The sequence below is a fragment of the Lampris incognitus genome, chromosome 17 (assembly GCF_029633865.1).
Source record: "Lampris incognitus isolate fLamInc1 chromosome 17, fLamInc1.hap2, whole genome shotgun sequence".
NCBI lineage: Eukaryota > Metazoa > Chordata > Actinopteri > Lampriformes > Lampridae > Lampris > Lampris incognitus.
In genome coordinates, this window is record NC_079227.1 from 21,904,951 (window position 1) to 21,920,033 (window position 15,083).

General features: G+C 45.4%; 2 protein-coding genes across 3 annotated transcripts; one reads left to right on the forward strand and one right to left on the reverse strand.

Moving 5' to 3' along the window:
• Positions 1-5,294: 5,294 nt before the first annotated feature.
• On the forward strand, positions 5,295-7,762 carry zgc:112285 (uncharacterized protein LOC561476 homolog). Its single transcript, XM_056297703.1, has 6 exons — positions 5,295-5,430; positions 5,646-5,755; positions 6,346-6,440; positions 6,587-6,867; positions 7,258-7,421; positions 7,583-7,762. The coding sequence occupies exons 1-6, from the start codon at positions 5,295-5,297 to the stop codon at positions 7,760-7,762; spliced, it is 966 nt and encodes a 321-aa protein (XP_056153678.1).
• Positions 7,763-8,188: 426 nt separating this feature from the next.
• timm23a (translocase of inner mitochondrial membrane 23 homolog a (yeast)) lies at positions 8,189-13,887 on the reverse strand. Of its 2 annotated transcripts, XM_056297284.1 has the most exons (7): positions 13,501-13,887; positions 13,253-13,311; positions 13,009-13,102; positions 12,613-12,697; positions 12,243-12,301; positions 9,424-9,534; positions 8,189-9,237 (listed from the first exon to the last, which is right to left on the reverse strand). In XM_056297284.1, the coding sequence occupies exons 1-7, from the start codon at positions 13,604-13,606 to the stop codon at positions 9,119-9,121; spliced, it is 633 nt and encodes a 210-aa protein (XP_056153259.1). In that variant the 5' UTR covers positions 13,607-13,887; the 3' UTR covers positions 8,189-9,118. The 2 variants fall into 2 exon arrangements, with proteins under 2 accessions (XP_056153259.1, XP_056153260.1); XM_056297285.1 differs by lacking the exon at positions 13,253-13,311.
• Positions 13,888-15,083: the final 1,196 nt, after the last annotated feature.

The following is a 15,083-nucleotide window of genomic DNA, read 5'->3' on the forward strand; positions in this document are numbered from 1 at the left end:
AACATGTGTCGGTCTGTTTGCCCTTTGTGTGACCGCGGAGGGCTGATGGACGGACCAAAGCGCAGCTGGCTAATTCTCACCACCTCATTGGTGAGTTTTGGCTTTTTCCGAGAGCTGATTATCTCAGAAGGTCTCCGATATTTTAAGGGTCTTCTTTTTTGTTATTTGAATTTGTTTTTTCTTTCCAGCTTGTGTTTAAATTGTTACGTTAATTATCTGATACGCCGTTGTGACTGGGCTTGCTTTTTGTCCTATGCCACGCACCGTAGGAGTGTCCCGGTGATTGACGGTGCATGTGGATTAAATCGGCTAATCTAAACTCAGAATCAAAGTGCTTCTGGCCTCTGCTGTAGCTGCTTATGTGCCTCCTCCTGATACACTTACGCACTTCTGCTGCGAGTGCGCAGACACACACACACACACACAGATTTGAAAGCAGCTAATGAGATGACAGGATGCTAATCCTTAGAGCTAAAGGTACACTCACGCACACGAATGCGCGCGCACACACACCTCACACAGACAAAATGTACACACTGGCATTGAGGCAGTCTGCAGATAGGAGGGAGATAAGGACAAATTATGAAAGAAAAGCTTTGGAAGGACAAAAGTAAGTGTAGATGGCTGAGTGGGGGGGAGAGAGAGAGAGGTGATCCTCTAAAGAAGTGACAGAGCGAGGGAGGGAGAATGGAATGAATGAGGTCGGGAAAGAGAGACGCCGTTTAGTATCTGTTCTCAGGCATGGAGCAAAACCGAACAGAAAGTGTGAATTCAAGGTAAGATGCTACTTTTCTCTGAAATGGCACACTAGTTCGTGTTTGTGTGCAATGCCTGTGCCCAGTTGTATTAGGTGTGGAATCAATTGTGTATTCTTCCAATTAAGAACAAATTGAGCATAGGTGTGCTCTGATTAGCTCAGGTTACATACTGCCCAGTCTGTTTTGAAGACAAAGTACAATATGTACATGCGTTTGTATGTCCCTGTATAGTAGCCTGAATGTACAGACTTGGTATTTATATGACTGAATGAGTATGTTATAAAGTCATAGCTGCTTTTTACATACTCACACTCACACAGAAACACGCAAAGAGAAGACATTAAGCACAGCATGACACTCCCTTATTTGTAACTTTAATTTTATTTAGTAAAACATATGAACATATGACACGCTTGGCAAGCATGTCCAACACAATTACAAATCATATTACATCAGGGTTGTGAAAGCACATCGTGCAATTCTGATGAAGACCATGACAAGAGCTAGTTAACACTTAATTGATCTCTGGCAACCTATTTTTATCTTCTTCTTTAACAACCCCCCACCCTCCTCTCCCTTTCAGTCGTCTGCCAGGCAAAAGCCAAATGCTCTCCACATTTTGTTTAAATAATCTAATAATGTAATTAGGCTAATCCTTGGTGCGCATGTGTGGGTGCAGTTGTGCCTGTGTCAAGTTGGGGATGTATGTGGGTGACAGAGCCAGAGAGAGAAGAACAATAGAGAACTGTCAGTTGAAAAAAAAATGTTTTCTTTCTTTTTGTCTTAGTCTCACTGCCATGGCAAAGCCCTGGCGCCCTGCCTCGGAGCACTTCCAGTCGGACCAGAGCCTTGTCGCTTCATCTCATGAGACACAGATAGAGGAGGAGGAGGAAGAGGAGGAGGATCAGGCACCCATTTTCTCCCACTCCAAGAGCTCAGTGGATGTGCTCATGGCGGCTGAGCCTCGGCACAAAAGGGACCCGGCTTGGACCAGGATGGACATGAGGCGTAGCTCGAGCACAAACACACACGCTGAGCAAAACTCTTTCACACTTCAGCAGCTGCACGCTCGCACGACGCAACATGCCGACACAAGAAACTTCCACCAGGCCTCCCACATTGCCCAGCATACACAAACACACAGCTCTCCCCGACGCAGTGAGCGCTGGGCCGCCAACGTTGAGCGCTGGAGCCTGTGTAGTTTGAGTGCACTCAGTGACAGAAGCACCTCAGAGACTGTGGTATGGAGGGGGGGGAGTATGCGCCCATGGAGTCAAACCCAGGAAGACCTTTGGTCTGCTGCACCGGACTCTCCATTATCTAAACTAGCTTCCTCTGCTACCACGCCTTCTCCCTTCATCTCACCCCTGCAGACCCCTCCCATGTCACTGGCAAGCTTTTACCTGCCTTCACCCCTGACATTGCCGCCACACACACATCAACAGGAAGGTACAAGTACACCCTCGATCACATCCACACCCTTGCAGTCCCCTATCCAGGCCAGCCCAGAAGCCTCCCTGCAGCTATCACCCTTGGTTGCCAACTCGCTCGAACTGTCCCAGCTTGCCGGTGTAGAAGATGAGTGCTCTGCGCAGATATGTAGCCCTCTATCTCCCTTGATTCCCCTTCTCCCTGTTCGCCCTACCCCTTCATCCATTAACCTCGAGGAAGAAGGTGTATTTGAAAGTGCTTCACCAGAGTCTGGACACCTCATTGGTAGTGCTGCGGAAACACCCCCCTGCCTGACCTTCAGTCCTGGCAGCACACAGTCCCTAGGAGAAGGGGTGGGAAGCCCTGTGGATGCCCAGGAATTTACATCCTCGCCACCCACGTCCCCACCAGATAGGCAAGAACCAAAGGGAGGAGCCTCTGTCTGTCATCTAGAGGGGCCACTACAGCTGGGGCCAATCTGTCCAACTGGCCTCTGCTCTCCCCGTAGTTGGAGGTCACCACTGGTCTCGTCCTGGAGTGACTCGCTGTTGGATGACTACTGCAGGTGCAGCTCCAGCCAATCAGGGATAGAGATCACAACCTTTATGACGTCCCCTAGGGCTCCAAAGAGACATGTGTTCAAGGAGGAGGCGACGCTGGAGGAGGGGACTATGACATCACAGCTGGAGCTGGTAGATGCAGCAGTGCAGACGGTCTCTCCTCAGGGCTCCTGGTGGAACTTAAAGCAGAACATGTCCTACCTGTCTTACTCCCACATGGGCTCCCACTCCATCTTGGGCTCTCCGCCTGGGTCGCGGCTGAACTTGAGATCGTCCCTCGGGTCCAACTCCAACCTGGTCTCACCTTCCTCTAGCATGTTCCAAGTGGAAAGCGGAGAGGAGGAGGCAGAGGAACAGGACGGAGATGCGGCATTGGATGCCAGCTCTCCCTTGACACATAGCAGGGGGAGGAGACGGTCTTGCCTAAAGATCCAAGGGGAGGAGAGGCAGAGGAGTGGACAGAAGGAGGAGTTTGGGAGAAGGAGCAGCATGAAGCAGGTGCAGTGGGACGAGGACGGGATGACTTGGGACGTGTACGGAGCATCTCTGAACCCCGAGGAGCTTACCACGGCCATACAGAAACATCTGGAACTGCAGAGACATAAGGGCACAGAAAGCCTCCATTCGGCAAAAAGCAAGTCCAAGAAAAAGACTACCTCCAAGGTACCCCTGACCCCACTCGTAATAACCACAGTTAAGGTCATGAGCCCAGAGCCTAGTCCCCCAGTGATGGTTGACAATGCCACATCAATGGTGGAAGGTGAGGTGATGCCGGAGGAAGTGGTGGCTAGTGAGGGAGAGCTGGAGCAAGAGGGAAGTAAAAAGGAGGAACCCACAGCAGATGTTGGTGGAAACAGCGAGGCAAAGGGAGAGATAAAAAGAGAAGAGGGTGAGGGAGAAGAAGAGGAGTTACATGGAGAGGAGGGTACGCCGCTACGTCGCAAGTCATCCAACCGCGGGAGTGGGCGCAGCAGCAAAAAGAGTGTGATGAAGTCGTTGAAGAGGCCTGGTTGGTGTGGGGGCTCCAAGAAAGCTGACAGCTGATCTCAGAGATACTATTAGAGCCACTGATCAAGTATGAAAAAAGACTGAAGGAACTCAGAAAGAACCTCTGTCTCAACAACCAGATTTCACTGTAAAATCAAGATCTGCTGTTTATGTTATTTAGAAACATGGCCAAATACATTTTGTGAAATAAAGTGAAGGTTAGTTGTGAGGCCAGCGCATTGAAGTGGTGGTACCGACTCAATGTAACTGTACAAAAAGAGCTCCTTTTTGTGTGTTTGTTTCTATGTATGACTGTTTCAAGGGCATTCCCATGTGGGAGATTATTGACAGATAACGTAAACTTAGGAAAATAACATGGAAAAACAATACTTTAGAGTCATTGTCTAATGCTTACACTATTCCACTGAATTAGCAAAATCCAGATGTGTAGTCTTGTAACCACATTTTACAGAGCTCAGATATTTTGCTTGAGAATAAATGGCCAACCCATGTCGTGTCATTCAGACTTATCTTATAGCCTAGTGCCCATACAGCTCGGCACCTCTCTCACCCTGCCTTTCTCTCTCTCTCTCTCTCTCTCTCTCTCTCTCTCTCTCTCTCTCTCTCTCACTTACCTGACTAATTGTGAAAAACACACACAAGGTTCAGTAATTTGTAAACTTAGTGAACCATGGTGATGGTAGGACCATTCAGGCTTTGCGGTTCGGATGAGCAGGCACATTCTCTCTCATTCGCTGAAGTAAATGGCTCCGTTCGCTAGTTGCTTCCACTGCAGTTATTGTTGTCATATTTCACTGGTTAAAAACAAACAACACATCTGTGTGTGTGTGTTTTTGTGCGTGCTTGTCTGTGGAGGATGATACTTACTCTTGTCCGTGTATCTGTCTATCTATCTATCGATCTATCCATCAATCAAATATCCTGTGGTCTGTGTTGAGTTTAAGCTGATTACTCTCGCTGATCACATTCCTCCTCCAGATGAACATCCATCTAAGCCACACCCAGTCGGATGTGTGTTTAGCTGTTGAACCGCTTCACTCAGTCACGTTCACACGTAATGAAGTGAACACCATCGCATGGGGTTCACAGTTTTTAGAGGTGACGGTCATGTGCAGGTCACTGTGTCATTCACATAAGTCATTGATGCCACAATAGTGGATGGGCGCATGTGACTCTGTTTGTGTATGTGTTTGTGTGTATGTGTGTGTGTGTGTGTGTATTTGTATGTACAGTGCTGTCCTGCCTTTGTCCTATAGCATGTATACATGTCAGTATGTAAGTGGAGAAAGCATATACATTAGTATGTGTATGTGAAAGTGCTGATGGGACTCCCAGAATCCCCTATTTCAGTGACCGTGGCAACCCACAACGACAGGAGAACAATCCAGCACTCGGGCTTTGTTGTGACACCACCCATTGTCCCTGGAAGTGGGCTGTTGTGCGTGAGTATGTGTATGTGTGTCTGTGCATCTACATCTACGTGTGTTTGGTATAAATAGCGTGGGATGCTCGCCGGCCATCGATTCTGTAGAAGACTATGGCTGTTCCTGGACCCCCTCCGTTCCTCCTACCACCGCTGCTGTTACTGCTGCTGCTCTGCCTGGCATCCATGCCTGCAGCTGCATACACGCTCACCCCTGGACGACAGCCACAACACAAAGTCCTGCACCTTGGTGAGAGAAAACCCGCTTGGAATACCAATACAAGCAACCGAACCATGAAACTACTTTCCGAGCATTGTGATGTTGTTTACAGAAATAGCTCAACCGCATCTGTTGGAATTGTGTGTGTGTGTGTGTGTGTGTGTGTGTGTGTGTGTGTGTGTGTGTGTGTGTGTGTGTGTGTGTGTGTGTGCGTGTGAGAGATGCTGTACTCTCTCTCCTCCTAGACTGGCCTAAAGATTGTGGCATGGCTCACTTCAAGCCTAACATGGCTGAGAGGATTGTATCTGGAAACGAGGCCAGACCTCACTCCTGGCCCTGGCAGGTTTCACTACAGGTATACATCAGTCTCTCTGTTGCATAAGCTCAGGGAACTACGTCAGGGGTTCTTCATTCTTTTTTGTCGCAAGGGCCCATGTGAGCCAAATTGTAAAAATCCAAGGTATGCCGCATTTATTGATTTCTTGAAAATGAACGCAGCCCAAATTCTATTCATTTTGAGGAAAGTGTCGTTTTCTGTTATAAAGTTCACCAGTTTTTACTCGAATGAGGTAGATATGGTTTTTTTGTTGGACAATGGTTATCAGGTGAGAAAAAGTGGGATTAGTTGATGAAATTGAAATTAAAGCAGTTCACCCGAGAGCTTGCAAATTTACCCTAGCCATCATTTAAAAGCTTATATGGTTTGAAATCCAGCACCAACAGTGGTTTAATACCAGTTGTGGGCTAGTTACTGGAAGGTTGCTAATGTTATGCAATTCTATGAGCTCCACCAACACTGAAATATAAAATGTTGCTGAGGTGTCAGGGTCTACTTGGGTCCAATTCTGAGACATTGGGCATATATGAAATTTCTTGTCTGAGCTGGCTAAAGAAATATAAAGAAATATCTGTAATCACTGAGGGGGTTGTCTGGTTTCTCCCAAGGTTCGCCCCAGGGGCAGTAAACACTTCATCCACGTGTGTGGAGGAACCCTCATTCACAAGAACTGGGTCCTCACCGCTGCTCACTGTTTCCAGAAGTAAGACACCTAGCTAAAAGGCACTTTCAGCTGCAAATGTGGCACAACCCACCTGTTCGTGTGATGATGTTACCGTAACAGAAGATGTCGATAAGCTCGGTATCCTACTCCAGACTTTGCTTTGATTTTGCTTCTCTCTTTCTCAGGGGAAAAGCTGAGGATAGTGGGAGCTGGAGGATTGTTCTGGGAAAACACCAGTTGAAGCGGTCGGAAACGGCAGAGAGGATTTTCCCCGTCAAGAGAATCTACCGCCACGAACACTTCCGTTACCCTACACACAGCGAGCTGGACTATGACATTGCCCTGGTGAAGGCTGCTACAGATATCCTGCCTTCTAATTTCATCCGTTACGCCTGCCTGCCGCGCAAGCAGACCAACCTAAAACCAGGACACTACTGCTGGGTCACAGGCTGGGGAGACACCAGGGGTAGGTAGGCGCAAAAGGGGTAAAGATGGGATAAGGAGTGTTCAGTGAGAGGATATTTAATTCCTTGTCTTTTTTAGGTAATTCTTTGGTAATTATGGCTTTATTAGACATGATGGTGAAGATTAAGAGGCGATATCAAAGGCAGGACACTGCTGTCAGGTCCTAAGACTACATGATACATGTTTATCTGGTTTAGCTACCAGAGGAAGCAATTGTAGATATGGAAGTAAAAGGAACTGAGTGAGGTGGATTTCTGAGGCCAGTTGAATCGGTTACTGAGAATAAGTTGTGGGAGAGATTCACATTTTCATACACGTACTGTCTAGGCCAAATCTAAACCATATCGACACAAGATTTGTGAGTTAAATGCTGGCCCTCCACATATCTCAGGTGGCAAGGAGAACGTTTCTCTAGCTGAGGCGCTGAATCAAGCACGTCTGCCCATCATTGACTACAAGACCTGCCGCCAGAAGAAATTCTGGGGTGACCGTGTCAGAGACTCCATGATCTGTGCTGGCTTCAGAGACACAGAGGGCCCACCTGCTGCATGCCAGGTAAGATTTGATAATTGTCTACCTTTGCCTACACTTATAAGATTAAGACTTTGAATGGCAGGAAGAACAGTTGTTGGATGAGTAAATATACTCTACACAGCCTACCTCTGTCCCTGCTCACCATCCGTGTGACTCCCTCCTTCCTCTGCTTCCTCCTCCAGGGTGACTCTGGTGGCCCTCTGCTGTGCCAGCTGGGGCGAGACCGTTGGGAGGTGCATGGCGTGGTGAGTTTCGGTCCCATCGGCTGCACCGTGGAGAATAAACCCAGTGTATTCACTCGCACTGCTGCCTATATCCCCTGGATTGAAGCAACGCGTATCAGGGACTTCTTCCTGCACTGAGTAAGCCACCTGACCCAATGCTGACAGCAATCATAAGCTCTCCTCTGTTCCACGCCACCTCAGAAGTCTACGAAAGTACCGGACTTACTGATTTTGAATTGTCTTTAGGCCAAAGAACTTCTCTCTCCAGAATGTTCCCTTGTGTACCATTCACTACATTTATTATTTCTTCATTACCCCACAGCAGACTTAAGTCATGTACATGTTCCTGATGTGCAATGTTTAAACATTGTGTATACTATATAATTACCGTGTACTACAGCGGTATAATAAAACATACAATTGTGCCAGAACCCTACATAGTATAAACTGCTCCGATGTAAAGATGACCTTCCTGTCTTTCATGTTCTCCCTGATCCTCTGGATTGCCTCTGTAGTCTAAATCTTCACAATAAAATCTATTGATGACAAAATCATTCTGAAATGTTCCAAGTACATATATATTTATTTATGGTACAGCGGGATGGAGACAACAATGCAATGCATTCTTCCAGGAAAGTTTTAGAGTAATGTCCACACAGACCAAGATCCAGGCTTGCACTAGAAAATAGTGCCCACTTTAGGTATATTATAGGTAATACATTACCATAGTTCAACTGACTGTAAGGCCTTGGTGTGTGTTTAGCGAGTCTCTGGATGGATGTCTTTATTTAGTTAGATGACAGACTGATGTCCAACGTCCAAGGTCAAAAGACCACGGGGGGGATCAATGACCAGATCTGGACGATCAAACTGATCAGGGGAAGACTAGTTGGGGGAGAAATAATTTATCTTCCAAATTTTATATTGGTTCATTTAACCCAAAATTCAAGGGCAAGTACAGCTGATGTGACAACATCACAATTTTTAACACCAGTTTGGAGGACCAAATAAATTTCCAAAGTAACTGTACATTTGGCCATGATACAATAATACATTAAAAGACACACTTCCACAAACATTCTCACAAGGCCAAATGAACAGGTTAAACTCTCTGTTAGAGACCTAGCCTAATTAGCCTAATTGTCTTCACACTGTGGATACCCCAGGGGGTAAAGAGAAGGAAAAGAAGCAAGTGTCCTTGGAGGGACTAGATGTGGAATTCCAACTCAAATAGAGTGCATATTCTCACAACTTCTTTTGCAGTTATTTCTGAATTCCTTGGAATGATCCACACCAAAAGTGCGGGTGGTGGTAACAGAGGAGCCAGGGAAGTGGGGCCAAAATCAATCAAAGTCCCTTTGCAGTGCACTGCTTTTAGACCAGAGTCTTTATCTTGGTGCTGTGGTTAAAAGCTGTGCACTTTGATTTCATGTAGGAAATAGAGAGATCCAGAGGTATTTGGCCCGACTGCTGGGGCCTGCTGTGTGGGACAATTTAATACAGCCTGGAGGAAGAGGAAGAGCCAGTGAGGTGGTCCCAGTTGTTATAGAGAGCGTAGGCGCCAGATAATGCCAAACCAACAAAGCCTCCACGGGCCACACCCTTTAGGCCACCTGGGAAAACAAAACAGCAAGAAAACATGTTTTTAAACTGTGTGCTCTGAGATTATGGGGGGGACGACTCATACGAAGTTTTTCTTTTTCAAATGCCATCAAACAAAGGCTAAAAATACACCATGACACATTCCATAGAGATGCAACATACTGTTGAAGACACAAACACAGATAAAGGACACCCACTTGTTGATTTGAAAAGCATCCCAGTGAGTGTTCCAGCAGCCACTGTGTTGATGTCATCCTCTGCTCCTCTGGCTTTCTCTATTGCCACGCCAAAGATACTGTATAATAGCGCTGCATTGGAAACAAAACACGCACATCGATTCTTCAGAGGTAGAACTATGTCACAAGTCTTACATGACAGTCAAGTTACGTCAACTTAATTTCAAAAAGTAGAAAATTGTTCTCCCAGGCAGAAAAGACAGAGCACCTGCAGTACATTAGCCAGGAATGCAGACTGGTTAGGGGTGAAAAGGTTGAGAAGGATGTGTGAGCAGAGAAAAACACAGACCCGCTAGGGGGGGGGTCTGGGGCTATGTTCCCATGGAGATTTTTTTTATATTAAAAAATAAACTACTAAATGCTAATTTCTGATGTCTTAAGAATACTCTGGTGCTGATCACAAGCTAACAGAACTACAAGATTGAGCAAAATAAAGTACTAAATATTAATTTATTAAGTGCCTTTACATGATATACTCAGTTACAAAGAAAATTAACAAAGGGCAGCCCCACCAAGTACACAACTAATTACAATTATCTTCAAAATTATTACCCCCCATATCCACTCTATGCCATGTTAAAAGAAAAATTACATATGTGAATATGAATGAGTATCCTATGCTTTAGGACTGGCAGGGGGACAGGGCTAGAAGGGTCTGTCCTTATTTTTCTTCTTGACCTGGACCAGTGTCTCAAGGGCCCGCTTTTGCTGTTTTGCTGTATCCCTCTGCCTTGCCCTCTTCTCTTCAGCTGTCTGCCTTTTGCTCTCCTGAGCACTGCCGGATGGTTGGCAGTCATACTTGCTCTGCTGCTGTCACTTTTTCAGCAGACTCTGCTGCCATTGGCGTTCGTCAGTGGTTCCTGCTGCCCGCATGTTCTTACAGAGTGTGCAGTCCACCTCCCGTACCTAGCATCCTCCCTTAACAATATTAGCTGGCTTGCTAACAATTATTGTTTCCTCCAATTTGATCTATTACCTCAGATTTTCTGACTGGCAGGTATTTTTCGGTTTTCAGTCGATGCCTTCTCTGTAGTTTCAGGGCTGGCATGCACCACTGTGGTAACTTTGTTTCATCTTTTTCCACACAGCAGGTCACAGACTGATGGTCTGGGCTCACACTGTACTGTGACTAGCTAATTGACTGGGTGCTGACTGTTGACAGTCTATTCACAGGCATCCAAACGCACATCCACAGCATCAGATTGCACTCCACTGTCTTTCTATGTATGTCACTTTGAGTAGGCAGGCTCTCGATCCCCCCCAATTATTTCTCATCGGATCACAGCACGAATCACATAGATGACCCATTTTGGATTTAAAATGACGAATTTCGTCGAAAGGTGACAAGTTTGTATGCCTGATTAGCACACAAAATGTATAAACTGACAACCTTATAAGCACAAAAATGATATTTCACATACTGCTGCATGACATTCTATTACATGACACCGGAGCAACACAAAGATTATTCAAAAACAGTTTACAACTGTAAATAAATGAATGAAGCCCTCACTATGGTAATCTGGTAACAGCTGTCTAAGCATAAACCAGCAGTGTTTCCATATGTGGCGGGACTGTCAGAAAAGTTGAGACATGTATTTTCCAAACACCGCGTCTCAGCTGATTTCAAACTCCAAAATATGCTGCGCTAGAAATTAGTCCACCCCAAGATCGGGTCCCCCGGTACAAACAAAGCAGTATAGTGTACGCTGTTAAGTGCTGGGAGGATTGCCGTGACTTGTACATCGGGGAAACCAAACAGACGCTGGTGAGGAGGATGGTACAACACAGAAGAGCTACCTCATCAGGCCAGGACTCCCCAATCTATACCCACATACAGGCCAGTGGCTACTCTTTAAAGGATGAGGATGTGCACATCCTTAATAGGGAGGAATGCTGGTTTGAACAGGGAGTAAAAGAGGCCACCTATGTGAACTGGGAGTGACCATCCTGGAACCGAGGAGGGGGAGCTAAGAGACAGCTGTCGCCATCTTAAAATGCCGTGATTGCAACTATTCCATCCATCCATTCCATCTATTATCCAAGCTGTTTATCCTGCTCTCAGGGTCGCGGGGATGTTGGAGCCTATCTCAGCAGTCATTGGACGGCAGACGGGGAGACACCCTGGACAGGCCGCCAGACCATCACAGGGCCGACACACACACACACACACATTTCACACCTAGGGACAATTTAGTACGGCCGATTCAACAGACACATGTGTACATGTCTTTGGACTGTGCGAGGAAACCGGAGCACCCGGAGGAAACCCACACAGAAACAGGGAGCACATGCAAACGCCACACAGAGGACAACCCACAAGGTTGGACTACCCTGGGGCTTGAGCCCAGGACCTTCTTGCTGTGAGGTGACTGCACTAACCACTGAGCCACCGTGCCGCTAACTATTCGCCAATTCTCTAATAATAGTACACATGGCCATTGTAACTCTAGTTAACAGTCAAGGCAATTTGCATATGAAACCGATCATTAGTTTGGGTCATTATGCCTGCAGTCAGTTGAGATTGAAAAAGTAATTTAGATGAGTGATGAAACGTTTCTCCCAATAAACGTGTCCAGATGAACTGATTCAACTTTCTCCTCACTTCACAGTGAGGTATCATCACACAATGATAGTTTTAGTTTCATTTAAGATGCCCTCAGGTCAAGGGACAACTTCAAAATTAGCTCTTGACTGCCCCATATACAACTAGAAATTTTATTTAAAACAACCCCTGTACAAATACATCATAATGAAGAAATAGAGGAGAAAGTGCTTACCAACAGAACCGAGCGTGTTTGCCCATGATGCGCCTTGCCTTGTCACCATGTTTAAAATCCTGGAGAAAGGAAGAGGTACTTTAGAGCACTGGAACTCAAATGTTTGCCATAGAGAGTCATGTGAGTATATGGGTTTTCATAATAAACCTAAAACTAAACCCCTTGGATTTCACCAATAAAGTCTTCCCCCCCTCTGGTTGATGGCATGCTAATTATTGAAATCAAACGATGTAGTGCTGGGTTGGAATGAAAACCTGTACACATTGCACTCCTCGACAAATGATTCAGTATCACTGGTTTAGAAGAGGGGTCAAGTCACCTATTTTGGAATGCTTGTAACTGATGGACTTCACACTGAAATCATACTCACTGTACATTTCGAGGTTTTGACCATGCCATATCACGGGTCTCCTTAATGCCCATCCTAAAACCATTTAATGATCCAAATGCAGCTCCTACAGTCACAAGAAAGTAAAGAGGTAAAGGAGGGTGGTTAATTTTCACCAACTGAATTCAAATGAATAGAATCACATCCTAGGTTAAACAACTTCAGAAAGTTCAGATATACTATAAGATTCCCAATTTATTTTCAAATATCTTTGACATTCTTCATCTCCCCCCATTTCACCAAGTCTATCAATGCAGATAACATCCCGGAAAGCACAATCAGTATAAATTCGATACGCACCAAATGACAGCGTTAAACTAATTTGAGAAGGGTGAATAACATAACATATTTGGCTATGGGTTGATCATGGTCTCTCACCTGTCATACAGCAACCTCCTATGGTGAAAAAAGCCAGTTCAAATCTCCCTCTGGTCTTATTGGCCCCAGTTGGCAGTATGAATTCATCCGTATCCTAAAAGAAAATTACATATGCATTGGTACATGGAAGAAAACACGAACCAAATATATTTCTACATAATCTATTGTGTAAAGACTGTAATCATTAATAAAATTGTAACTGACAAAACTATAATTGGCAGCCAGCAACATAATCGTGGTTTACCTGCACCAGGTAACGAGGGTCGACATTGAGGTAGGGCGAAAGAGGACTCATTCCAGTCACTTTAAAGATATTACAACACAACTCTCAGTTTACCGACTACATCAATCTATGACTTGTGATATGTTAGCAAGTATGGTAACGGCATGCATTGTAACTGATTGCCTAATCAATTACATTATCAGGCAGTACAAAATGTATTTTTGTCGATGTGAAAACAGATAAGACAACATAAGGTACATGACACTTACGGGGTACACCGGCGAGCTCTGTGTTGGAATATTCAGGTGTACCGCCTCCAAAGAGACTTCCGAGACCTGCTTTGAATCCTCCCGACCCTGTCGCATTGTTATCCATGGCTTTTCAATATCAAGGGCTAACTAGGCGAAAATTTAGACGTTACAACGCCTAGCCTCGTCGACCTAGCTTACGTTAGCAAACTAGCTAACGACGCTTTTAATCCCGGCGCTTTCAAAAATTTAAACAAAACCAGGTCTGCGCGAGTTGCCGCCTAAACTATTGGCAAATAATTTTATATCCTGTGAGTTTTTAATCTCCAAACTGCGATTTGGAGGTTAAAATGTTAGGCTGTCCATATTACGGGACGCTTACGGGACTGAATTTGCGTCTGACCTCCAGCAAGCACGCTCTGCCGTAAAGTGGTTGACGTCGAGCGACAATGACGTAAAAACCAACAGTTATGGAACGTGGGAAAATAGACAATGCAGGCAATGTCATTGAGAACATCTCCCATCAGGTCTTCTAATCAACACTCCAAATTATTTAAGAATGGTGACCGATGGGGCAACTGCATACAACCGCGGCCTTGATTTTTTTGTGAAGCTGGTGATTTTTGACTCTCACAGACCTAAGATCTGCTTCTTGTACTCAAGGACAAATACTTTGTAAACGACAGCAAAACACAAAACTGACTGCAGACCAGTGAGCGAATGGCAACTTTCATTGAGGTGTTTACTTCAATATTACACGGGGTGGCAGCAAACCGCTAGAGTAAGCTGATTTAGTAAAGGGGGCAAGGTGGGTAAGCAAGCCAAAGAAGGGCCAGGTTTATAAGTGGATTTCTCACATTGGAAAAAAGGTTTGATTGATTACCTTGCTCATTTTAGACGTGATTGATAAAGAACACGTGAGAGTAATTAATAAGACTTTATTTGAAAATCACACCGCAAAAATTGAGAGAAAAACAGACTAGATGGCTGCCAAATGATACCTGTCTGACCAACACCACATTCTGTGTGATTTCCCACCTTACAAATATAACCACTGTTACAATGAGAAAATGAAGCGAGACCACACACACACACACACACACACACACACACACACACACACACACACACACACACACACACACGCACACGCATATGAAAACACAGGCCATCTGCTGTTAGTCAAAAGGACAGAGGCACTGAAGGAATTTCACAAATAACAGACCATCTTATTTGGATTCAGCCATTGTATGTGTGTATTCAGCATGGGCCAAGTGGAGCGATGAAGTTTACCATTGTTGCCCAGTGGGTGTTTTCAGACTCTGGCATGATCTGTGAGTTAGTGTTCTCTGTATTGCTGCCCAGTGTGCCCACTGTCTTCCCACAATGCCCCTTTCAGCCTTAGGCCTCTCTCTCTCTCTCTCTCTCTCTCTCTCTCTCTCTCTCTCTCTCTCTCTCTCTCTCTCTCTCTCACTTTCTCTTCCACTCTGTGTCTATCTTCTCTTTCTCTGCGACACACACATACTCACACAAAAGACAAAATGTCGCTCATTTTTGCTCCCCCCACTAATCACGACTTCACCAAAGTAGCGGTTTTGAGAAAA